Here is a 25,869-nt window from a genome sequence, read left to right as displayed (position 1 = left end):
CACCCATTTGTTACATACTTTGTCTTTTTAAACTTCTACTTTTAATGATCACTGTGGTTGAAATTATTATGCTTAATTTTCATAATCATAGCTTTTAAATCTACAGCCGTTTTCACATGTTAGATAAAGAAAAAGATAGCTAATTGTGTGTAGATAGTATGTCATTCCTGAATAGTCCCAAATGGTACAAAATCATTAAAAAAGCTTAAGAGTACGAATTATTCTTCTATTAAAAAACAGTTGTTCTCTAACTAATTATTAGCTTGAGCTGCTTTGTTTCAAAGAACAAATGTTGATCCTTCTAGCCTTGTTCAGCACACCAAAATGAGATAAACACTTTTTTTTTTCCTCCTTATACCAAAATCTGCAGGTGAGAAGCCCTACAAATGCCCCCACTGTGACTATGCCGGTACCCAGTCAGCATCCTTAAAATACCACTTAGAGCGACACCACCGGGAGCGACAGAATGGGGCTGGGACCCTGTCTGGACAGACCCCAAACCAAGACCACAAGGATGAGATGTCAAACAAAGCTTCTTTGTTTATCAGGCCCGACATCCTGAGGGGGGCCTTCAGGGGCCTCCCTGGCATCGACTTCAGGGGGGGACCTGCCGCCCAGCAGTGGACAGCGGGTGTGCTCTCACCTGGAGACCATCCAGGGCAGGCCGCCGGCGTGTCTTCTGAGGCTGCTTCAGACACTCTGAAAGGTGCTGACTTTCCTTCCAAAAGTACCCACTTCTCCGAGCTCGGAAGAGCTTATCAAAGTATCACGAGCAACGGTGTGAATTTCCAAGGGTCCTTGCAGGCTTTCATGGACAGCTTTGTCTTAAGCTCCTTGAAGAAGGAGAAGGAAATGAAGGACAAGGCCCTGTCTGACTCTCATTCCATGAAAGTCCATGGGGTGGATGGTGGCGGGGAGAAACCCAGTGGGAAGTCCTCCCAGAGGAAGTCTGAGAAGTCTCAGTATGAACCTCTAGACCTGTCCGTGAGGCCGGATGCTGCCTCCCTTCCGGGCTCATCCGTGACTGTTCAAGACAACATTGCATGGCACGGCTGCTTATTTTGTTCTTTCACGACTTCATCCATGGAACTAATGGCCCTTCATCTCCAGGCCAACCACCTGGGCAAAGCAAAACGCAAAGATAATGCTTTGGGGATAACAGTAAATTGCAAAGACCAAGCCAGGGAGGCAAGCAAAATGGCCCCGCTACCCTCGGTACCATCAAGCAAAGAAATGGGCCTTTCCAATTTGATTGGCCCTCTAGACTCTGCTGCTGAGAAGATCACCCCGGGGCAGGTCAAAGAGACTTTGGGGGAGCAGAAGAGCGGCACGTGGCCCAGCCACGTGGATCCCGTGTTCTGTAACTTTCCGTCAGACTTCTACAAGCAGTTTGGCGTTTACCCGAGCGTGGTTGGCTCGGGAGCCTCCAGTTCCTGCGCCAACAGTGAGCCCGACGGGAAGGCCCACTCTGAAGATGACACCCCAATCCTGATCCCCGAAACCACGAACAAAAACACTACTGATGACCTCTCTGACATCGCCTCCTCGGAGGACATGGACTCCTCCAAGGGAGAGAACAATGAAGAAGAGGATATTGAAACAGAACCTGAAATGATGAGCAAGCCACTGTCTGCCCTCGGCAAGGACAACGGCAGCGAAGGCGGGAACAGCCTGCTGCCCCCGGGCATCCCCCAGCCCGCCCAGGGACTAGTCTCACCTTTCCCCCAAGCGCCAGAGAAGCAGTGGCACAGCCCGGGCCTTCTTGCAGCCCAGGACCCCTCGGCGGGCCTGCCCAAGGCGGAGCGGGGGCCCCAGGGTCTGGAGAAGCCCATGAACATGCTGTCGGTCCTGAGGGCCTACAGCTCCGATGGCTTAGCAGCCTTTAACGGACTTGCAAGTAGCACAGCAAATTCTGGATGTATCAAGAGGCCAGACTTGTGTGGTAAGTTTTAGAATCCTCTTCCTTTAGTTCATTTCCCAAAACATCAGTGCTGAATTGTGCATTTAAAAAAAAAAAAAAAAAAATTGGGGTAGACTTATCCATTAGAAAATTTTGAACTAAGCATTAAAAAAAATGCCATATATGCAATGTAGACAATCGTGAAAGTCAATTCATTTAGAAGTTCTACAAATCATACTTTTGGGTTCTGATTTGTATTATAATGATCTAAAATGCCTATACAAAAGGCATGGCAAAGGGGTGGGGTGTCTCACAGTGGGAACTACTCCTGTTTTTAATCCATAACTTGAAGGGAAAAAACTTGAAAAGCAAAAAGCAAAAAGAGACCTGGTAACTTGCAAACTTTTCAGTATTTTCAGCGTATACATATGACGCCTAAAGTCAATTCCTTAATGCTTTGCTCAGCCCAATCTGCTTTCTTAAACTTTTCTTTATACTGACTTAGAGGATACTAAAATTATATCACACTAACCACAATATAGAAATAAAATGACCTTTTCTCCAGACAGGGAGATGGTTTGGGGGTGTTTGTGTTTCATCTTTGGGTATACCAAATGGCAGTTACTGTGACTTTGCCGTTCTACTTTCACCTTCTGTCTCTCTGTCTACGTGTCTGTCTGTCTGTTCTAACCAGAAATGTACATTGTGAAGTCCCCGGTTAGCAGTGCTGTGTGTCTTGGATTTAAGCCTGCCTGATCTTGTTAGCAAATTGGCGCTTCTTTACCTCCTGAAAGAATATGGTTACCCCAAAGTAATTCCAGATTTTAAAAAATAATAAATTTGAAGCCTGGAATTGGATTAAATGAATGGGAGAGGGGCAGGAAAGATCAAAGTCGTTCTCTTGGCACCCAGATACTCAGATTCGAAAGCCTTTCTCCGAAGAGAAACTCATTGTATTATTCCTTTTGAAATCAGTCCCCACATATTTCTGCTAGAGACAAATGACTATGGTAACTTTTTTGTCTTTAATCTATGAATGAGTTTCTGTGATTTTACTTCACCTGTGGAAGGAAGGGAGGAAGGGAGAGTGAAGGGAATATTTCTTAGCTCAGCATCCCGATGTTCCTTTTAGCACAGAATGGGATCCGGGAAGCCGGACTCTGGGTTCATAAATTGAATTGATATATTTCTTCTTTTCCTCTCCTTCCCTAATTCACTAAGAATGGAATCAAAGAGTCGGAAATATTTTTTGAATTGTCAGAAATCACTAAATGGATTTCTGACAGCTCAAAAAAAAAATATTGACAGTTCCTTATGCTGAATGATTCACAAGGCCCCATTAACCAGTACCCCAGATCTATTTTTATCCACATACAATTCATTACTTTTGAAGCTGTTAAAAACAATATTTAAAAGAAGAAGAAAGGGGTTTTATGTCAGTCCAATTTTTTTCTTTTTTCTTTTTTTCTGGGGGAGCAACATTTCAGTCTTTTTTAATTGTTGTTTTAAGTACGTGGTTGGGGTGGTTTCTTTTTTTATTGTTGTTTGCTTGGGGATTTTTTTTTTAAGGTCTATTTTCAGTTCTTTCAACCACCTACATAGGATCATAGTTCCTGCCAGGAATCTATGCATCAGAAAAGATCAAAACCTGGCATGTTCATAAGCTCATTATTATTGAAATGAGCTCATATTACCCCTATTAATTTTCCCATCTTCCTATCAATGCTGAAGGAAGGCTGTCTGCCTTTAAGGTAGCTTGCCCAGTGGTGTCCTCTGGCACCATGTGGAAGTGGGTGGGGGATGTGAGGGTCAGGGAGCCTGCTTCATCGGAGGGGCCCCTTTTCTGTGAGCTGCCTGCTCCAAGGCTCCCAAAATAGCAGCTCCCAACACTCCCCTGGCATTTCCACAGGTATCTGCAAAAAACCTTGCTTAGTCAACTTTTCAGCCATTGGACAACAGACTCTCCAATGTAAGCTGTGGCTCCTCTTTCCCAAGGGAGTCAGGACCCTCAGGCCAGCCAGGCTGGAAGGCATCCTTGTTGCTTCCCAAAGGGTGCCGGGGCCCTCTGCTCCGCTTTCTGCTCCTGGTAAGATGCCCAAACTAACTAGAGCCAAAAATTGCCTATTTTTTGAAAGCATGCATTCTGCATTTCATTTGGCCTCATCGTTTCTGAATCTTCTGCCTCTGATTTGAAAGCGTGCAGGGAAGGCCCGTCCTTGCCTTTGCATTTGCTCGGGATGGGGGAGGGTGGGACTCTGTCTTCTTCCCTTCAGGGTGGTGCTGACCCTGTCCACAGCTGGCCTGCTTCACTGCAGTCCTCTCCCTCTCTCCTGGCTGGCTGCTGTGGTGTCCTGGTACGCACAAGGGCCAGGCCTGTGCATCCTTTCTAAGGAAAATAAGATTTGTGTTTCTGAAGCAGGCCAGTGTACTTTCTTCCTGGCCCAAAACCTTGCAAGAAGCACAAGTGATAGTTGTAAGCTGCAAACTTTCATCGGCTTCACTTTGCAAGGGTGGAAATGATATTGGTGCAAGCAATGAAATATTACTATTGTTTTTTCCCCCTTCTCTGCTGCACTCCAGGTAGATACAGATTTCCAAACGGGCCTACCAGGTCAATGCCTAGGTTTCCCCAAAAAGCTGATCTTGCCAAACGAAAGGATTTTCCCTCTAGTTCCCATTCTCAGATGGCCCTTGGGGTCTGATTTTGTTGGGTTAATAAACCAAAAGCCCCACTTCGATGCTCTTGAAAAGAGGCTTATAGGAAGAGCTGATGTCTGTTTCTTAAGGAAAACCTCTGTTGTCACAGGTGTAAAAGTGTTTGGGAATTAACAGTGAAAACCTTGTTCTCATAGTGTAGACTCACCAGAAGTCTCAGCAGCTCCCCTGACCCCTGCTGGGGGATTTTAACCCTAAATCTATGGGCGATACTTAGTTGTAGGCTCCAGTTCCCTAATTTTGGCATGCCTGCTTCCTAACTTTTGAAACTCTTCTCCTAAATTCCTTGGCATCATGCGCCTGGTTTCCTGGGTGAATGTACACTGCCTGTTCATAGCCAATGCATTTCTAACTCTGATGCAGAAGAGGAAGCCAATGGAGGAAGAGGCTGACCCAGCCAGTGGGGTAGGGAGAGGCGTGTAGCATGTGGCAGCTTCGGCAGCTTGAGCATGACTTTTCACAAGCTCCCTCCTAGGAGGTCAGCACACAAATCAGTCAAGCAAATGTGTCAGATGGTCCTGAGGAAGAGATTGAGCCATCTTGGATTGAGCTGGAGGACATGGAGTTTTGCTTCTAGAGGGAGTCAGATCCCACTAGGTCAGATCTCCTTACATGGAATCCCACTCCAATCAAACCCTCAATTCCTTGACGCTACTTCCAGAGTCCAGCATGGCCCACCTCTCTTTATTCCATTGAAGACCAAGGGTGCTCAGATGCCAGTGGAGAGGTTGGATGTGCCCTTGGCTTTGTTGGAATGGTTTTGACTTGATTTTCTATTGGAACAAGTATGTAAATGGGGGAGAGGGAAAAGAGCAGAGCCACAACAGATTCACATCCACTGACAACAAGACAAGGCAGACAATCCCCTTGTCCAGTGAGAAACTTTGACAGAATTGTTGGGTCAGTCAGTAGCTTGGAGATCTAAGACAGTGTGGAAGACGCAGCTTGAGTGTGTACACAGACAAAGCAAGAGCCTGTCTCCATACCACCTTAGTTGCTGGCTGTATATAAAGAAGAAAGTGCATGCTTTACACCAGAGTTTGTGGATTTGGAGAGAACCTGATCACCCTTACTCCTTGCCTTTCAAACCTGAAGGAAGTGGCCAGGAGCTTGGAGTTGTTGTGTACTTAGTCTCACAAGGAAGGTTTGCTCTATGTCTTTTGGGGATCCCAGGGATAGGGTCAATGGGGCAGAATTAAGGTCAGATTAAGGGAAAGCAGGGAGAAAAGCATATGCCCTTTTACCCTTAGATGTTCTGTTCTGGAGTCACCACCCAGCAGGGAAGGCCAGGTGAGCATGGAGAGTCTACCAGCATGCCTGTCACTGGCCAGGCAGCCCTGTGAGCAGTGGACACCAAACCAAAGGGCCCCCTAGGGTGGATGAGGAAGTCTATTGAGAAGGCCAGGTCATTAACAGAGATATTCCAAAGAGTCCTTAGTTTTCTCAGGTTATTGGGAAGCTGGCTTCCCTAACCTGATTTATGCCTGAAACAGTGGGGTAAGGGTCCTCTGGGTTTCCACGGCAGTGAGAGAGTTGGGGCCTCCCAAAAGATAGGGTCCCTTGAAATCTCTTCACCTCGTGGCTTCTAGAATGTGTAATGAAGTGAACAAGGAAAATGGAGCTGAAGTCTCTTAAAAGGTGACTTCTGTCCTCCAAGAACCTCTGTGATCTCTCAGGGTAGGCAGTCTGAAAATACTCACCATTTTACCAGCTACACCCTCTAGAGAAGGGTCAGCAAAGGTTTTCTTAAAGGGCCAGAGAGTAAATATTTTAGGCGTGCAGGCCATGTGGTTGTGACAGCTGCTCACCTCTACCACTGTCACTCCAAAGCTGCCACAGCCAGTAAGTGAACGAATGGGTGTAGCTGTGTTCCAATAAAACTTTATTTACCAAAACAGGCTGTGGGCTGGATTTGGCCTGCAGAGCATGGTTTGTTGACCCCTGCGCTAATGTAAAGAGGGGTGCGTTTCTGTGGACATCCCTAGAGAAGACGTGCAGACCTGTCCTCTGTTATCCCACCGGCCAATGAGCTGACACGGGAGAGAGACCCATGTCAGCAGCTGTAGGGCTCCATCTGTTGTCACGTGTGCCAGAGAATGAGAGGGGAGCTTTCCAGAGAGAGGGAGAGAGAGGACTTGTAAGCCCAGATGGGCCTGGTTGTACCTGCTTCTGGAGGCCTTCTCTGCCCATCCAGTAAAGACTTGCAGGGAGCACCTCTCCATGCCAGGGGCAGAGCTGTGCAGAAGAATGGGGAGGAGTGAGAGACAGGAGCTCAGTCAGGGCTCTGAGGCGAGCTTGCGCTGTGAAAGCCGCCGACTCCTCACTGGTCAACTGAAGTGTAAGGACAGCTGAGCCTGTGGATGTAAAAGAACTTGGCCAAATGGTTGTGTGCTGAGTCTCCGTCACCTCACAGAGGTCACATCCCCATGAGGATGAGGAAATGATGACAGCTCCCAAGTGTCTTTTGGTTGCAATAAGCCCCTCAGTACTAAGTGAGCCTGGATCTTACTTTCAGTCAAGGATTTTGAGACATGTTTCATTTCCTCATGTGTTTGCCATGCCAAATTGTCAAAGTTAGCTTAGAGGGTGATTTTGGCAGTTCTGTGATGGCATCCCCATGGCGATGATCACCCCGTTCAATTTCTACCCAGTTCTGTTCCTGATAGAAGGCAAGAATTTAGGTGCAGGAAGAGAGCCCTTCCTGCTCAGTCTTTGACCAGGAAATGGGTGAGGTCTGTGGTCAGTTAGGGACTTCCCAGGGAGTCTTGACTGGGGTTTGTGGAAACACGGTGAGAACCGTGTGTGTATATATGCAGCCATGCTGTGCAGAGGAGCAATGCCCGCCTTTCTCTCAGTTGGTACATTTTTGGTCTTGTAGATGATTCTAGCTCTAAGGTGTGGTCCTGAAGTCAGCAGATTCTAATAAAGAAATGACCTTAATTTAGGAAAAAAGACACAGGAAGAGAACCGTGAAATCCAAATCTGCAAAGTTGCTTGGAGCCCAGGCTAACACCATCAGACACAAGGGAGGGCAGCTAGATTTCAGCAGATCTCCACTTAGGATCTTCTTGTCTCTGGGACTGATGTGCTTTACTTGAAACAAAATGAGCAATCATTGTCCTTCTCCTCTTTTGCGTGAAGTGATTCTCCTATGGACGGTCTGGCTGAGTCTGTGGGATAAAGCACAACTTCGCACTCCCTCCCTTTGCCCAGTTTTATCATTTACTGATTGGCCATTGATTCCATGGGTCCAGCCTTCCCCCAGTAATGGGGAGTTATGTGCCAGGGCCTGGCGTTGCATCCCTGTGGGGAGGGCCATTTGGCCTGCCCTGAAGTCCAAGGACAGAACCCTGGAAGTTAATGCAGATTGCCATCCCTCCCTGCCGGCTCAGCTCCTGCAGAGGCTTTGCCTTTGGACTTTGGTGGGACAAAGCATAAATGATGTCGCCCTACAGATGATCTCCTCTAGAAATCATCACCCCAGGAGGCTCTTCCCTGCCCTAACCCAGGCCTTGCCTTGTGCACCACCCTTGATGAAGAGGCAGCCTCTTTGGATGACAGCCTTCCTTCTCCAAACTCTTTTGGCATTCTTCTCCTTCTCCCCTTCCCTTTTTTAAAATTAAATGGAATGCCACCGATGTGATGTCGTTTGCAGTGCAGGATAACAGAACTGTTGTGTGAATACCATTGTATTTGCCAAATGGTCCACTCGTCATTTCAGAACAAACAAATGGATGGTGTCTGTAAGTCGGCAAACACTGGTGACATTTAGCCTTGTTTATGTTCCTTTCCTTTTGCTGCATATTTTTGGCTCCAAAAGCTACTGTCTGAATCAACAGTGCCTCTTTAGCAGGAGAAAAGTCTGGTAGCTTTCATTTTGATTGCTGTGCCCATGTTTTCTTTGGATTGCACGATACCTGCTGTCCGAGTCCAGGTCTCAGGAGGGAGGAGAGAGCAACCAAGCTCTTTGGTGAAAAATATATATTTATATATATATATATTTTTTGCCTGATAATGACTCCAAGATTGGGAGGGAAGTAGAGAATGAGTGTTGTCAGAACAGAACCGCTTCGCTGGGGAAATGCAAACTCTCGAAGAAGTCTAGCCGCTGTTGTATAAAATAGGGACAACAGGACTCCATCATTTTCTAAAGCTCTGTGCCCTGGTTTTCAGCTGTGCAATCTACCTTTTTAGGCTGTTGAGTCAAAATGATGGTTGGAATTGACATGCATCTAGACACATGCCACATCTTAGCTGCTGAAGGAATTGGGTTCTTTTCTATTCTTTCTTTCTTTTTTTTTTTTTTTTAATTTTCAGATGTTGTGTGCAAAGCCCAGGTTTCAAATAAGTAGTAATTATCTCCTATTACTTAGCACTGATCAGCAGCACCTCTGCGTCTAATTGCCAACCTGCTCTAATCATGGAGACTATTCTTGCTTTAGCCGGAGACGGAAGGACCAAATTTCATAAATATCACTTTATTGTCATTATTCCATTAAACAATTAGGGAATGTGGCCCTGCCCTTGCTTTCAGTTGCCTCTAGCCAAAATGGTTTCGGGATTGTTTAATGAATCTGCACATTTTCTTGCAGGTAAGTGACACCCCCTGTTCTAGTCGGTCTCTCTGGACTTGCCCTTGTCTGTACGTGCTCTTCGGTGGTTATCTGCAGCTTGTTAATCGTGTAAAGTCAAGAGAAGAATGTATACACATATGTGTGTTGAATAAATAATTACTCTTGGCATAGGTATGTGTATACACGCGGCACACCAACCTACAGTATATATATAGCAAATAATCATGGAGGCTAAAAATATTGCCCCATATGTTCCACTATTAGTCGGGGATTGCAAAGGCTTGGTAGCTTGAATGGGGGAGAAAATGGCCCTCAAAAGAAAAAATCCCAAGTGACAAATGCTGGCGGATTGGAGGTCCCTTCACCTGTGAAAAACCTGACCGTGGGACCTGATAACACCAGCTCACCACAGCCTCTAGAGGTGGGCCGGGGCATGGGCCCGTTGGCACTACTGTGGTGTCCGAGTGTCCTGTATTTTATAACACTTTAGAAGAATACAGAGAAGCGCAGTAATTATCTTTCTCCGTAGCATTTCAGCAGTAATATTGCTAGTTGAATATTGTGTCAGGAGGTCATATTAACCAGGAACAGATGACAGTGAAATTCCAGTGCACAGCACCTGGCCATCCACAATTTGAAAATGGTGATTGAAGCAAAATGTATAAACTTGTACTGGGTTATCGTGTGCTTTGGAATAGAGTATTGTCAAAGTAATTAGAAGATACATTAAGGTGTTCCTGGTAATGAAGGCATGTAAGTTATAATAATTGTAGCTTTCTGAATACGTGTCAAACTATATCTTTAAGTGTGCTGTATGCCGAGTTCCAAGTTAGGTCATTTATGAATGGAATGTAAAACAATACTAAAACTGCTTCAATAACTTATCTTGGTATTGCTAATAAAAAAAAAAGCTGTGAAACATTAGTGTAGTTTTGAGTCATTATGTTAATTCATTACACAACACCCCCAAACCCTTTGACCTTCTTCTATCTGTTGGAAGCTTCCACAGGACTTTCAGAGAATAATATTTATGTTGCTCCTTGGGCTGCTGGCCGGGCAACTTGTTGCATTTTTCCTTCAATATTTGGGCAGGCCCCATAAATAACAATCCATGAACGTGCAAATGTAAAGGGACCTCCTGGTTTGGGTGGGATGCCTGCGGCAGACGGGGGAGAGGCAAGGGACATGTGTGCATCCTACAGAGGACTCTCAGGGCCCTGGACCCCACAGCCGCTTCCCGGACCTGCGGCTGGAGGAGGGCTGGGCACCAAGTGTGCCAACACCCCAACAGCGCTCCGTAGCACTGCCACCCAGACGTGGGATACCACACACGCCGACCCCTTGTGGCAAACCTTCACATTTTCTTTTCATCCTGCAAAGCGTAGTTTTTACTGGAAAGATGCTCAGAATTACTGGGGTTTGGGGATATTTTTGTTCCACTGAGATTTTTTGGCTGTCCTGTGTCTGTCTTGACAGGGTATCGCCTGCTCTCCCCCACCCCCCACCTCACCACGTGCTAGCAGGTATATGGAAAGGAAGGATTTGGCTTTTTATTCCTGTTACTTATTTTATGTGTGGTTTTTTTTTTTTTTTTTTTTTTTTTTCGTTTCGTTTTGTTTTTTCTTTTGTCCAATAGTTGGACTTTAGGGTCTGACCATTTCAACAGTATTTCCAAGCTTCTTTGCTCAGGTGTGTTTTATAAACATCTGATTTCCAACAACTTCCCTGCTCCCTGTCTAACTGTCCTACAGGAACAAAGGTTTTCTACATCATCCTACCAGTGTGTCCCGAGCCCAAGTTTATTTTCCTCCCCCAAAGAAATAGTGTCCTGTGTCAACATGGGGAAGGAGGCCCAGAAATGTCCATGTGAACAGCCCTGGCCTTAGCAACAGGACAATCACATCCCCTTGACTGGTTGAAACAGTCCCCTGCACTTGACCCCAAAGGCTCTAAAACGGTATTAGATTGTCTCTTATTTGGGGGAGTGGGTGGGAAGTGAGAAATTCCAAGTTTGAGAATATGTGCTAAAAACCCAAAATGAAAAATATACCTCTGGTTCTGTTCCTGTGAAGCTGAGAACACACACTGTAGGAGCCGGTGGAAAATGTGGGGGATCCCCCCACCCCCCACAATACCAAAGCAGGATGAAGGCAAAGGGACCCTACCCACCAGGCGTGAGGCCCACCTGGTGAGCTCCCCCACCATCGTAGTCTGGGTCTGCACACAAAGGAGCCAGGAGAGTCCACCCTTGTTTCCAAACGCCTCTTCAGGCTGGGCAGCTGCTCCAGGGGACGTGGGCCCCCTCGGGGACCCTGTGGAGCAAGGCTGCCGGCCTGGGTATGTGGATGGGGAGGAGGGGACTCTCCTGAAAGCCACCAGGGGCCTCAGGGGGCCTCTGCATAGGGTGGACGACAGTCCCAGGCATTGCTCATCACCTGTAGTCACTCTCCCTCTCTCTTACTGCCACTCTGGGACCCACTGGTTTTGCCAGTCGGCTGGGATGGGGCTCAGAAGGGTCCAGAAGCGGCAAGAGTGGTGGGGCCTTGAGAACTGAGCCAGCGCAGAGCAAGAGGAGGAGGGAGAAGCTACCAAAGGGAATCGATAATCCAGGCCCTTCGCGCTGACAGCCGGGAAGGCTCCCCAGAGTTGCATATCCAAGCATCTGCTGTTCTCTCTTCCTTCCACGAGAGCCTGATCCCCCTAATGGGGTATCCAAGCTGGAGGACTTAGTAGCATTTCCGCTTCTAAAGCAGGGGTGTGTTTCCTGAGTTGCTCCACAGGGGTAACTTCTCAAGTTTGGAGGAGACCTTAGGGGATTCTTACTCTCCCAGCCCCCCCCCCCCCACCTCTCCTGTCACCGCAGCACCTCATAATGCCTTCGGCAGCCCCTGCTCCCCATCCACTTCTTCATCAACATTTCCTTCTCCGGGTACCAACCCCCTCCTCACCAGTTGCATCCTTGGGAACATCCTGAGAGAGAGCTGGGTGGATTCAGTCCTCTGGAGTGAGCTGACTTCATTTCACAGCTCTGCATGGGGGCTGGCAGTACTGTATCCTGCTGGTTCTCCACATGGGGTTATAAAAAGCCCCAACTACCTGGACTCCGACTTGGGGCCACCACACACACCACCTATTGGAGCCGCCTTCAGTCCCACAGCCTCTACCCTTTCCAAACGTAGATGGCTCACTGGTCTGAGACGGATAAGAAAGCCCCACTGTCTCTCAGAACAGTTTCAAGGATGTGTCAATGACATAAGGTGAGAGAGGCCAAGGAAATGAAAGGTTCTCTGCAGCTTTTGGTAAGAGAGAGTTTTCAAGTCCATTCATCAACATGTATTGGGAGATGTTTTAACTTTGGTGAAACTTAGATATACTGATGGGAAAAAAAAAAAATCTAGACTTTCAGAAGTGATCATTGCTCATGTATAGTCATCTTTTCTCAAAGAACTCGCACAATAATTAAATCACATTCCTAAATAGCAGTGGCACATCAGCTATGTTGTCTATGCATGAGTGGATTCTGCCTCTTGAGCAAACAGTGTGCATTTTCAAGGTTAAATTTGGGGAAACCCTGCAAAGTTATTTTATTAGCAAAAATACGCATTTGTGCACCCAAACATTGGCTGGTCTCATGAAGAGTTTTGTCTTTCATGTTCTTCGTGGAGTTGTCCGGACACACCCATCTAATGGTAGCCCACTCCTCGCAGGATTAAGTTTTCTTTTTCAACTTCCGTTGTCAGATTAACATAACATGATCTCAGTTATCCACATAAAAGGACAAATGCAACCAAGCTGGGAAAGCAAATTTGCAATTAATTAACAAAATTATTGCTCTTTTTATATGATGGGCAGGTTGCTTTTCTCTTTTTGAGACATGTTTTCTATGTCCTGGGGGAAGGTTGGGCAGACACACACTTGGGGAAGGAGCTGGAGGCAGATGTTTCACCAGGATGTGGAGTGGCCCTGGTGGGTAGTCAGGGGCTCACTACTCTTTCTTGTCAAGGAGAGGGACCATTCATCTTCTCAGTCCTCTAAGATTCATGGGAGACCTAGTTGGCTTCTCCCAAAAGCAGATCCTGAGAAAGGACCTGGGTGCAGATAGTTCACATGAGAGGCCAGCCCAGAAAGCAAGAGTGAGGGAGCGAGCCAGGGAAGTGGGGCAGAGAAGGAAGGAAAGCCAACCCAGGTATGTTAAAGAGAGTTATTCCTGCTGGCAACTGGGGCTCAGTCCTTCTGGGGATTCTCTAAGATGTCATGTGGGATGCACCCCAGAATTACCTCTCAGAGAGCTGACGGAGCTGGGGTGTTTATCCACCAACTCTGCACCTCTGCTTAGTTGAGCATCACTCCAGCCCACCCCAGAGGCCAAGCATTTGTCCTGTGGCCAGAGAAAACCCTCGGGCAGAGGGAAACAAGAGGCCTTTGGCATGCCAGGAAAACAGAAGGGAAGGAGCCGGGTGCCACCAGCATCCAGGAACAGTGGGAATCCCTTAGCCTGAAAATTTTATATCCTCCTCAGTCCATCACTGTAGAAGGTCACAGATCTGCCAGAGCCAAGGATGAGAAGAGAAGTACATTCCGTGATCCCTTATGGGAAATGAAATGCTTGTTTTCAATATTGAGAAGTGCACAGCTTCTCAGCTTAGCGGCAGATTTATTGGCAGCAGGATCAGAGGGTCGGCCGGGGGTCAGGAGACCCAGTGCCTAGTGGCAATCCCACCCTAAGTTGCTTAGGCAACTCCCTGCTCTTCTCGGGGCACTGTTTCCCTATGGGTGAAAGGAGGGGGCTAATTGGATGTCCTCTCAGGGCTCTCCCAGCTCTCAAACCCTATTGCTTTCACGGCTCCTTCTAGCTCTGACTTTTCAGTTGACCGTCTAGAGTCCTCATGAGCACGCACTCCAGCTGGGCCCTGGGATGTGGGAGCCATACTGGCATTTCCACCAGTACACCAACACATGCAACTTCAGGTTGGATGAGACCCTGTGAATATTTGTAGTAGCTTGAAAATTTTTTAAATAAGTTATGGGAAGAACATTGAAGAATTTCGTTCTTAATTCTGGAAGTCACTCAAATGAGAGGGGTCAATGAAACTGGATATTTGGCTTCATGTAAGTGCAAGGAAAACCTGACTTACATGACTTTTTAATTTAAAAGGAAAATTTAAAAAAAATTTTCAACCTCATCTTTACAACTGAGATCCACATGATTAATATTTCCTTAAGCACTTTGCAAATCCCAATCTGTTAATCCAGTGTGTCCCCCTTGGATATATGTGCCCCCCTTTGGGTAACACTTAGATGGAGGAAAAGGAGGTAGTGAGCCAATACCATCCTCCATCTTTCATGCATGGGACACAAACAGTTCACACCGTTTTTGTTCCGTACCTATTACGTTTCTACTTCTCCATCCTCAGAGTTCCCTTGACCACTCAAAGTCCTCTTGAACAGCAAGCCCCCTACCTTGAAACAGCGTGTACTATTTCTAAGTGTGAAACCCTCAAGCCCTTGGCTTTTTGCTTTCAATTGAATATCTTATCACAGATATTTCTTAACTTAATTGCCTCGGCTCTGTCATCCATCAAATGGGACACTGGATGAAATGAATATGAGTAAAGTAACTTGGAGATTGGCAAGTCACCCACATTTCAGTTATTTTAGGGTCTCTGTTGCCATTCAGACCCGAAGCAGAGCTCTCAGGAAGACCCAGGACCTGGTACAACCTTGTCACGGGGGTGGGGAATCTGGGCAGGATGCTGTAAAGCATGGCTCCCCATCCCTGCCAGCCTGCACTCACCACTCGATGGTACAGCTGCGAAACCTCCTGTTTCTGGATGAGCCCTGAGAGAGGTTGCACAGGAGAACCTGTCCCACTGAGAGAATCCAGTGAGACAACTGCCAGGATGTGCAAAAATACCCCGTTGTGCTCCAACTGAGCTGTTTTCCTGTTTCCTAATGGTACAAAGGAATTCCAACTGGGAGATTTCTTAAAAATCTCTGGTGGTCAACCATTGGGAAGAAGTCTTGTAAAGAGAGGTGCTTTACACTAAAACTTTGGACTCCAAGAGTCGACTCTAAATCACACTCTGGTCAATGGTTTGATTTTTAATTGCTATTCACAGGGGGGATTTTCTCAAGGACTCTGGAATAAACACACTTGCAAAGTGAATAATCAGCTCTCATTTGCACAGGCTAAACACCTGGATTTCACCAATGTTGGGGGAGGTTTTGGCAAACCCCCTGGATTTTGCCAATGTTTGGGAAACTCTTTTGCATGACAGTGAGTTATTCAACAGGTGATGCTGAGGTGGGTGACAGGGCAGGAGTACAGAAGGGGCTGACTTCGCCATCCTGAAATTCTCCGGAGGTCTTTGGATTGGGGCAGGGTGTGAGGGCTTGGCAAGAAGGATTCCCGTGGGGCCCAGTGCTCCCAGCTGGCCTTCTCCAGGGCCTGACAACCCCAAGGGAGCAAACCAGAGAGCAGCCTGGGGCCTGCAGGCCTCAGAATCCCCAGACACGACACCATTCCCTCCAAGCTGGAGCGGCCCCAGGGACAGTCTGGACAAGGTTGACGAACTGTGGGATCTTGGGTTGTGGGACAAGGGGAGGGGAGAGAGAGCCATGGAGGGACTGAGCAAAGAGGACCAGAGAATGAGATGGGGCAAAAGGCAAAAGACGTGGATAAAGAGAGAAAGGGAAGGAAGTGAAGGGGGAGGCCCATGAGAAGACCAGGGAGAGAGGCAGAAAGAGAGAAATCAGAGACCTGGGAAGATGAAATTAAAGGAAAGGAGAAGGTAAGAGGAGCGAAAACAAGTAAGAAGTGAGTAAAAGAAAAATGTCAGAGGCGGGGTTTGGAGGAGAGGGAAGTGTGGGGGAAAGGGGTGGGGAGGAAGCAAAAGAGAAGAGTAATCCAGAGGAAATAGGGGATCAAGGCAGAGAGAAACTGTCCAGGGAAGGGCCTGGGGTTTGGAGGTGGCAGGGGAGCTTATCTGAGGGGCGCTTCCGAGGCTGGTGCTTGTGCAGGATGGGAGGAGGGCTCAGTTGCTCTTGGTAAAAATATTGGGGGGGATGCCTCAGAGCAGCACCTGGTCACCAGGGCCCTGAGGAGTTGAGCAGCGCCATCCTCCCCTTGGCTCCCCAGCACTAGTTTCAGGAGGAAAGTCTGCTGCAGCTTAATCAGAATTATTTACAAGATAATGGTCCATTGTTTGCACTAAGACAGATGTTGTCTGTGGGAACTTTGTGTTTTATGCTCTTTTCCCTGCTCTGCCTTCACTGGGTGCAGATGGGATCCAAGTAACGTGAGTTATGGTCCCCGGGATTGGAAATTTGGAGGCGCCTGCATTCTGGGCTGGGCTGGGCCGGGTAACGGAGCCGGGCCTGGCCCCAGGCGGCAGGAGTGGGAGGGCGGTCACTGCGGTCCCCACCGCCGGGGAGCTCCTCCCTGCAGCCCCTCGAGGCAGCCTGTGATTAAGAAGGTCTCGTTTCCTCAGGGGGCGGGTCAGGGCCGTCGGCTTGTCCAGAGGGCAGGAAGGATGGCGTCTGATTAAGATGCACTTGCTGTTTGCTGAGCTGAGGGGTCACCGCTGACATCTGAAATGAGTGTGGCCATCTGGCCCTCTTCTTGCTGAAAGGAAAGGGCAGCGCTTCTGCGGCGGGGTTTTGTCATGCCTCCCCCCTCCCAGTTTTGCTTTTTTTTTTTTTTTTTTTTTAATTTCCAGAGAGTTTCCTCTCTGGGTCTTCTGGGGTCAGTTAGTGAGTCAGATCTGGGCTTCTGACTCCCTCCCTTCTTCCTGAAGGGCGGGGTTGGCCCAGGAGCACCTGTCCCCTCCACTGACCCTGGGAGAAAGCTTGCTCAGGAGGAAGAAAGGCAGAGGGAGCCGCAAGAGCCACCCGGACGGACAGACAGACTTGTTCCCTGGAGGTGGATGGGCGCTCCCTGCGTGGGGCCCGCCTCCGCTGGCAGCCCTGTGGCTGGCTGGTCTTTCTGCAGCACTTTCTGGTTCCCGGGCACTTTCTCATGACTAAACTCAGCCATCAGAACTCATTGCACAAATGACGAAACCGAGGCCAAAAGACATGCGATTACCTTCCCTACGAAATGGAAATGCATAGATCTATTGCCAGCCTTCCAACCCCTGGCATCATGACCCTTGGTCACAGGGGTCTTTGATCCTCCGTCTTGCCAGCTGTGCACAAGGCGTCGTGAGAACCGCCGGGCGGAACCGGGGTGCAGAACGCCCCGAGCTGCGTGTTGGAGGCTGAGCACTTGGCCTGCCAAGTAGCACACGGAAAGTAGTGGCAACAATTCCTATCATCCTCCATTATCCCACTTCCCTAATATATTGCATCTCCAGTGACAGGCTGTGGTCAACAAAGTTGAGATAATAAAACATCAGGAGTAGAAGAGGAAAACACTTCCGTGAGAACTGCAGTGGCGCCCACCCTGCCATTTGGACAGCCTGGTAGAAAACTCAGATGGCCCCCACTGACCCCACTCCTAACACTGCCCCCCACCCCACTCCCCACCTCTCTCCCTCGATGCCTGCGGGAAGCCACCCAGAAATCGGTTATAATCTGGAGATTTTGACCCATTGAAGGCAGCCAAATTGGGGCATCTTGTCTCTAGCATTTAGGGAAGGTGTCTATTGTCCCTCATAATTTTTCTCTGTTCAAGACTTGGCCCTCTTAGCCCAGCAGCAGGAGCCGACCTTCTGAGTTATCCTCCAGTTCCCATGTTTATTTTTATGTAGTAAATACTTATTGTGTACGAGGGGCAAGTCCTGTAGGAAGCACCTTGCAGGTGACGATACAAATGCTCTTCTTTCATTTACTCCTCATAAAAACCCTGCGAGGTAAATGTAATGGTTGGTTTTCCCATTTCACATGTGAGGAAACCGAGGCACAGAGAAGCTACTTACCTTACCCAAGAGCGCTCAGCAAGTAAGTGAGGAGGCTGAAATTCAAAGCCGGGCAGTGGAGATTCGGAATCCCTGTGGGAGACCTTTAATACTTGTTTGAAATGCATCAAAAACAAACAAATAAAAATAGCCCATTCCTGCCAACTGGTAGCTATGGGTCCTGAGAGAAAATGAGGCAATTCCAAGCATGATTCCAACGTCACCCAGAAGCAGGCAGGAGAGGAGCCTGGTAGGGACCAGAGGAGCTGGACCGGGACCCAGGGATCCTCCGACTCAGTCTTCTCACCTCCCATCAAAGAAAAAGTCGCTGTAGATAATCCCCAGATCCCTTTTCTCTCAGTCTGCTAATCAGTTATTCTTAGAACTTTTCGGTTCAGCCACTTCCCTAGCCCCGAGGGAGAGAACCTCCAGGAGACCTGCCGTCTCACCTTCCCGATTGTTCCCTGGGATCCAGGTGGGACAGCGAGGAGGGTGGGTGGCCTGGCCTGTCGCGGGCCCACCCCCCAACGGAGAAAGCAGCCGAGGTCAGACTAGGATAATATTTATCAGATCTTCCTCTTCTGGTGTCAGGCTCCCACAGAAATGCGGCGTCTCGCTGGAGATCACAGATTACGTCTTCTGAAGTCCCAGAGAGCCGCTTCACATGGGACCAATTACCTCTGTCAAGCGGAGGGACTGAGGTCCCGCCTCGGTGGGTGGGAACTGAGCGTGAGCTCCCAGGGGTCAATGCCCAGGATTTTAGGCCTTTGAGCCTGCCACTCCCCTATAGCCAGACCTTTTCTGTTAAAACTGTTTAAATTACAAACCAGTAATAAAAGGATCATATGTGTTTCCCACCGAACAGGTTCTTTAGGGCTATTATGATAATTAAAAACATATGGTGCCTGTACCAGTCAGAGGCAAACCGCAGATGTACAAATTAGGTATTATATAAGGGTTTTCTGCTTTTGCCCTTTTAAAAACGTCAAGCCAGAGAAGTTTAAAGAGATAAAATGGCAATTGTGCAGACAGTAGGTAGCATTTTGCTTTTAGAGTCATTAAATATATAAACCCTTTTCTTTAGACTTAATAAGAACAAACGGCTTCCAATACATGAAGAGGGGAGAAGAGCTCTGGGAGGGCAGAAGTTTACGGGAAAGAGGAAACACTTTGCAACACACAAGGTCTTGGATACCATGAAATCTTTTGCATTTTGTATGCTGTTGTTCTGCACAAAGAAGATTATATTTATTAAATGTTGAATTATATTGAAATTGGATTGATGCAAGCAAAGATGAGTTTTTCTACATTCGACTTTTTTTACTTTTTATACGGCAACGATGCAACTATTGATTAGTCTTGAAATAGTCATTTGTTTTAATTTAAAATATGCGATTCATTTTGAGAAGGTGATAAACACTGCTAATAAAAAAAAAAAAAAATCAGAGGTTGTCCGTGGCTCCCTGTGAACGGCTTTTCTATACCGAGGCGCCCTGCAAGCCAACTTCTGCTGAGCTGTTCATATTGAAAAGCACGTTGGGTGGTTCATGCACCCTGGCAAAATCCAGCCTGCTCTGATGTAGCGGTGACAGTGGGCCCTTGGTCCCGTTAATTGGTGAAGGATTTGGGACTTTGCCATCCTTTGTCCCTGCTACAGAAAACCAGCTGCTCTCCTCTCTGAGGCAATCGAGACCTCTGGGATAGAATCCAACCTGCACCCCTTCCTGGATGGGACGAGGTGGCGTTTATATAGGGAAGTCCACTAGAGAGTCAAATTACCAATAGAAATCAGTGAGCATAGAGGGAACTACCGCTTATCCAGAAGCCAAGCCACCAGACCACTCAGATAACTGGAATTTTGGAAGTCTGGTATGTAGTTACTACCATCACAATAGGGACTGTGGAGTTATGTTCTCTGTATTTTTTGTGTTGGGGTATTTATGATCTTATGAATTGTTGAAAATCCTGATGAGGATGGGAGAACCCACAACCAGAAAATGTCTTCTTTTGATCAGCCCAGATAAAGGGAAGTCTGGGCTCTTCAAGAAAAGCATCCTTTGAAATGGGCTCTGTGACCCCATTCTGTCTTAGGTCTCTAGCTCCTCCATTCCATCTCTCTCCTTTGCCTCCTGTGCCCTTTCCTTTGGGATATGGTTTCTGGGATATACCTCTACCTCTGGGCTGGTGGGGTAGCTCAGAGAACTTGAGACAGGACCAGTTCAGAAGAGAGGTTCTAGGATCCTCATCGGTAAAACAGTGAACAGCCAGGGGTTCTGTGCACAGCAGTGCTTCTTAACTGGGGCTGATGGTTTCCTCTATCATTTGGCAATGTCTGGACACATTTTTTGTTTGTCACCAGTGGAGGAAGGGAGTTGCTCCCAGCACTTAGTGACTAGAGTCCACAAAGGCTGTGAAACATCTTACAATGTGCAAGGCCAGCCCCCCACCGCAAAGAATTACTGGGCCCCAAATGGCGGTAATGCCACAGTTGAGAATTCTTGGTGTCCAGGTAGGAGAATCAGGCCTGTAAGTGCGAGTCCAAGTTGGATGAACAGTGGCGGGTCAAGCAACAAGGCACGTTGTAGTGTCAGCCTGCTTCCTGGACACTCTCTACACTCCCTCCAAGTCACATCGAGATCTCATGCTTTGGTGAAAAACTTTGCAAGAAACCCAGTGTTTGGGGAGGCAGAAACTTTTAGCAGAAGAACCAGCACTTCCTCCCAACTCAAACTAGCTTGGGGGGTGTGGAGAGGGTGGTGGCTGAGCCGGCAGCCTCCAGTCAGCCTTTTCTTCTAGAATGATCTCAAGCCCACGGCGTTGCCAAGCATGTAGGCATTACCTTTTTAACTTTTACTGAGGTAAAATAACACCTTGTCACTCAGTGCAAGTACCAATCACAAAATGAATTAATTGTAATAACTGCTGTCAGCAGAACAAAGGACTTGTTGCTTTCCTAAGCAGATTTCAGCGCCACTGAGAACCCTATACAAACGCTCCCATTGGGCAGGCTGGCGGAAACTTGGGCAGAACATAATCAGATCTGTCTATCTCCTTGCTTTGTTTGTAAGGGCTAGGGAATTGAGTTAAAAACCTATATTTTAAGCATATCAATAAATATACCCCTCTTTGTGTTTGTGACATCCCCCCAAAAAACACGGAGTCTTTTAATAAATTGGCCATGAAAATAGCATTTGCTGCTGATGTTACCAAATAAGGGCTAGCTGTAAGGGCTGCACGTTGACTGCAAGTCATGGAGGGAATTATGCCTAATTACCCTGCCATTAAAAAACCCTCTCGTTTCTGGGAGTTATCAAAATACATCCTGGAGATCAGGGGTCAGCTGCCCTCCTGCTCCTCAAAAGAAGACAAGTGTCCATCAGGCTGGGCCTCCCGAGCCCTGAACTGCCTCCGTGTCGACACGGGCAGGTTTGTTGGCAGTTAGGCTCCTTTGACATGTGCCTTTTCCCATTTCTTTGGTTCTAGCTTTTTCACATCTTAGCACGTTTCCATCTTTAAGAAGCCCTGTAGGTTCCCTTCTAAGGAAAGAGTTGCTCCTGGGAAGAGAGGGGCATACGTGGGCCAAGGGGCTGGTCATTTAGGAGTCTGGTTCAAGCTGTGCCACCACCAGCAGAGTTGAGTTCATCTATTGGGGGGTCTCCAGAACTTGGGATTTGTCAACAAGCTGAGGGTGGCGTGCCTTTGTGGGTCTGCTCGGGCCTCTTATATGAGGTCAAAAGTAAGAACCTTCCCAAAGAAGAAACCCAAGGAAGCTGGCTCCCACCCACAGGCTCAGGGTCAAGATGGCCAAGGCTCTCTTGAGTGAGACTCACGAACAGTCGTGCCCTCCCTGTTCTACAAAGACAACTTGAGATGAGCATCTTCAGGCAGTAACACAACAATCAGTAGCAGACAAGAGAAAATAGTTTTGAAGACTCAGAAAACCTTAATCACTCTCTCGATCCCACACCACCTCGTTGGCTTTGGCTCCACATGTCTCTCCTGCCCACCGTGCTTCCTGCCTCGTCATGCTTCTCTTTAGCCAATGTGACCCCAGTCATCTAGCTTCCTCCCAGAATTTCAGGATTCACATTCAGTTAGTAGTCCCTCCAACGAGAGGCAGTGTCCTCCCCACAGCATCTCTGGCGAAGGCCATAAGCTGTGCTCCAGGAAGCTCACTGAGGCTGAAATTGGCCTTCTGTATAAGAATGGAGAATTCTTAGACCATCAGAGTTAGGAGTGATCTCAGATGTCATCTCTGAGGTGCACATTAGGGAGAGATCTCCCTCTTGCTTTGACAGAGCCAGAGGCAGCGATTGGTGCTGTTTCTACCTGTCCATGCAGGTCCCACTAACTGGTCATCACACCACCTTTGGGGCAGCCATAGGCAGCTTATCGCTCCCAGGGGACTGCACCCAAGAAAGAGGGGAGTTCCTGTGGCTGCGAATGGCCACTACAGAAGCACCGGTGAAAACAGGCTTATGGTGCAAATGGGTTGTGCATTGACTAGTGTAGCCGTCTCTGGCTAAGACTGAGTACCCAACCCCTGCAGAATGTTGTTTAGAGCCCTTTTCCTGGGAAAAGAGATCTCCCTCCTGCTTCCTGGGGCTGCTCTCCTCCACAAGGGACCCACATATCAGCCAGCATTGAGGAGGCAGACTCACACCACACACAGCCCAAGAAGAGGGCATTCTGGGTATGTTGGTCACACTGAGGTCCCAAGATCCCTGTCCTAAAGCAGACTGTGAAGTGGGAGGAAGAACGAAAGGGGAACAGATGCAGGATATGGGGAAAGGAGGTATTAGGGGGCAAATTTCATGTCTGTGTGGAGGGCTCTTCTGGGAAGAACCTGGTGGTTCCCAGGGCCTCCACCCACTCACCTTCCACCCGCCACGCCATGGCTTTGTTCTGGGAAATGAAAGAAACAGCATTCTCTCCAAACCCTTTGGAAAGGAGAAGATTCTCTGGTGGAGAATGAGTCCTGCCATTTGTTCATTTATCTAACACGTATTCAATTGCTCCAGACTGGGAAGATGGTCACAAACAAACCAATCAAGAGTACAGCCTTGTGGGGTTTACATTCTTTGGGGAAACACTGACAATAAGCAAATACATAATGCAAGTTTAGTTGATGACAAGAGGTGTGAGGATGGATGGAGCAGGGTGAAGGGCCAGAGAGCAGCCAGGGAAGGTCAGTATCATATACGGGGTGAGCAGAGAAGGTCTCTCCGAGGAGCTGACATTGGATAAGGACTCGAGTGATGAGAAGGGGACAGCCATGAAAAGATTTGGGGAAGCAAGGAAGGAAATAGCAAAGACAAAGGCCCTGAGTCAGGGAAGGGCCAGAATATCTATAGCCTCTTAGAGCTGGAGCCCACAGCCCACTCAGCATTCTGAGGTTCCCAAGTCTTTTGCAGACATTGATATTTCACTTGAGCTTCTTGATGGCCTTGGGTGGTCAGCAGAGCTGACTGGCATTGGGGATCTTTACCCTATTTTTACCAATGGGGTAGCTGAAGCTCAAAGAGAAAAGAGCGACTTACATTCCTAGTTAGTGGCAGTTCAAAGCAGGGCGAGAACTTCTGGCCTCCTGAATCCAACACTGAGCTCATTCTGCTGCCCGGGGTACATCTCCCTGTTCCTGGGTCTCAGGCACTTCCTCTAGCTCTGAACAGCCATACTTAGGACTGGGGTGACACCATGACCGTATCTTTGCACCCTAACCCCATTCCTAGGAAAAAATAAAAGGAGGAGCTAAGGGAATTGGTCATGTGACTTGGGACCATGGCACTCTGAGAAACACAGCCACCCCTCAACTCCCTGAGACCATCACTGCCCACGCCAGAGTGCATTCTTTTGAGCTCCATCCTGGCCAGCCTTCCTTTTAGGCATCCTATGGATAGAGAGCTGGACCTTGTCAAGACTCTTAATGGCCACACCTAGCAAAGTCATCTGGAAAACATGGACTAGTCCCTTGGGCAACCCCAGTCAACCCTTGGAGACAGGCAGATGAACTCCCAGTTATGACTGCTGCTTAGGCCATCCTGCTGCAGGAAAGCTTCAACTCATGCTGAACTTGACCCGCCCAGGTTCAGCCACCCCCTGCACTGCTCAGCATGGCAGCCGTGGAGGTAGGCACTGCTACCCCAATGTGCCGAGGCGGCCATCGCCAAGACTGGCAGCTCCATTCTCTTTTCAGGATTCCTGCTCCTGGCTGGGCCAACTGCTTTCAAATGAATAGCTATTTCTGGATATTTTTTTTTAGTGTTTCTTCTCTCAGCTGGTTGCTATATTATTTGCATCTCGTGCTGTGCTGGCCTCCGTGGGAGACAAGAGGTGGCCCACCTTCCCTATTAGCTGCAACTGTACCTGTTTCCCAATATTAAAGGTGAAATTAGGAATCAGAGCAGCCTTCAAACACTCTATCTGCTCTTAAGTTGAGAAGATAAGTGGAAAGGCTGCGCTTTTCCTTAAAACTATTTGCGATGTTCTCCACACTGGAGGGGTGGATTTGCAGAGGGGCCAGGAGACGGGGCTAAGGAGGAACACGGTTGAGAGCAGTGACCTTTTGCAAGGGCAAGGTTGAAGGCTTTGGGGTGGGTTCCTTTGCAGGGAAGGTTCTAGCAGGGGGATGCTCAGCCAGTTATGATAGCAGTGACCTGCTCTCTTTCCTGCTGCCACAGGAAGATTCAGATTAGCCAGGCTTTCTGGCTCCAGCCGACACAGAGCTCTTCTCAATGGGTGCTATTGACATCTCTTTCTTTTTGAGACAAATATCTGGAAGTGGTTTGTTCAGTCTGCGAGCTGGGGGATAATGCCATTTGAAGCTCCTCTGTTTCATGATGGGAAGAACGCATGACAGGCCATATCCTATCAACAAAGCTGAGTGCATGCACTTGAACATGACAAGTATATTTTTTATGTTTAGATATCATACATATTTTTTCCTATCCTGTCTTTTGCTGAATCCTATTGAATTTATTTTACAGAAGAGAAAACTGAGGCATAGCATGGCCTGAATTTAGTCAAAGGCAGCTCCCATGACCAGTAATAACAGGAAGACTGTGGTTTGCCACCTGGGTTTAGCATGGCATGGACCTGTCTACACTGGCTTGCTTCTGCTTGTGCAGTCCTACTCCCCACCCCTTATAGTCTGTGCAGGAGGTGACTGAGTCTGCAGGAAACATAGTCAGGAGGTACTATGCAGCAGAGAATCCTTTGTTCATTCATACAGCAAATATTTATTGAATAGCTCTCATATGCCAGGGACTCTTCTGGGCTCTAGGGCACAGAAGCAAAGAAAGTCGTCTTATCCTTTAACCCCATTAATCCGTTCCCCACTTGCTCTGCCTCATTGGGCATGCACCTCCTCCGACAGCCCCTCCCATGTGGGCGACTTCCCTGGCAGGGCCTGGAATGGCTCTTTACCCCCTCCCTGGGATGACACAGCCCACCATGGCTGCCCCACCCATCTGGACCCCAAGAGGGTCCTGTCGGCCCAGACAGATGCCATCTACTACAGCCAGAGAAGCAAGACCAAGAGAGTGGCAACATCTTTGCATGTCCATTCATTTGGCAAATATTTCCCGAGGGCTATTGGGTGCCAGAAACTTTTCTGGGCACTGAAGACAGAGCAGGGGAGAAAAGAGAGAAAACCCCTCCCTGCTTTCATGGAACTCACATTCAATAAGGAACAAACTAAAAAGCTAGCAGGCAGCCCACAATAAGACTATGGAGTAAAGAAGATAAATTAAAGAATTTAAGGAGTGCCTGGGTGAGGTTGCTA

The 25,869-nt window shown here is 48.0% G+C and overlaps 1 protein-coding gene across 14 annotated transcripts in view; it reads left to right on the top strand.

Annotated features, from left to right (window-relative positions):
* ZNF536 (zinc finger protein 536) overlaps positions 1 to 25,869 on the top strand; it is a 435,117-nt gene that overhangs the window by 296,015 nt on the left and 113,233 nt on the right. For 13 of the 14 annotated variants that reach the window (XM_037820159.1, XM_037820158.1, XM_037820155.1 and 10 more), the window contains one exon: positions 371 to 1,942. In XM_037820159.1, coding sequence (XP_037676087.1) covers positions 371 to 1,942 — 1,572 coding nt within the window. Of the gene's footprint in view, positions 1 to 370; positions 1,943 to 9,207; positions 10,098 to 25,869 lie in introns of those variants that run through there. The other variant, XM_037820168.1, reaches the window with a different exon arrangement.

This window comes from Choloepus didactylus, chromosome 27, assembly GCF_015220235.1.
Source record: "Choloepus didactylus isolate mChoDid1 chromosome 27, mChoDid1.pri, whole genome shotgun sequence".
In the NCBI taxonomy this organism is placed as follows: domain Eukaryota; kingdom Metazoa; phylum Chordata; class Mammalia; order Pilosa; family Megalonychidae; genus Choloepus; species Choloepus didactylus.
This window is presented reverse-complemented; position numbering and strand designations above follow the sequence as displayed.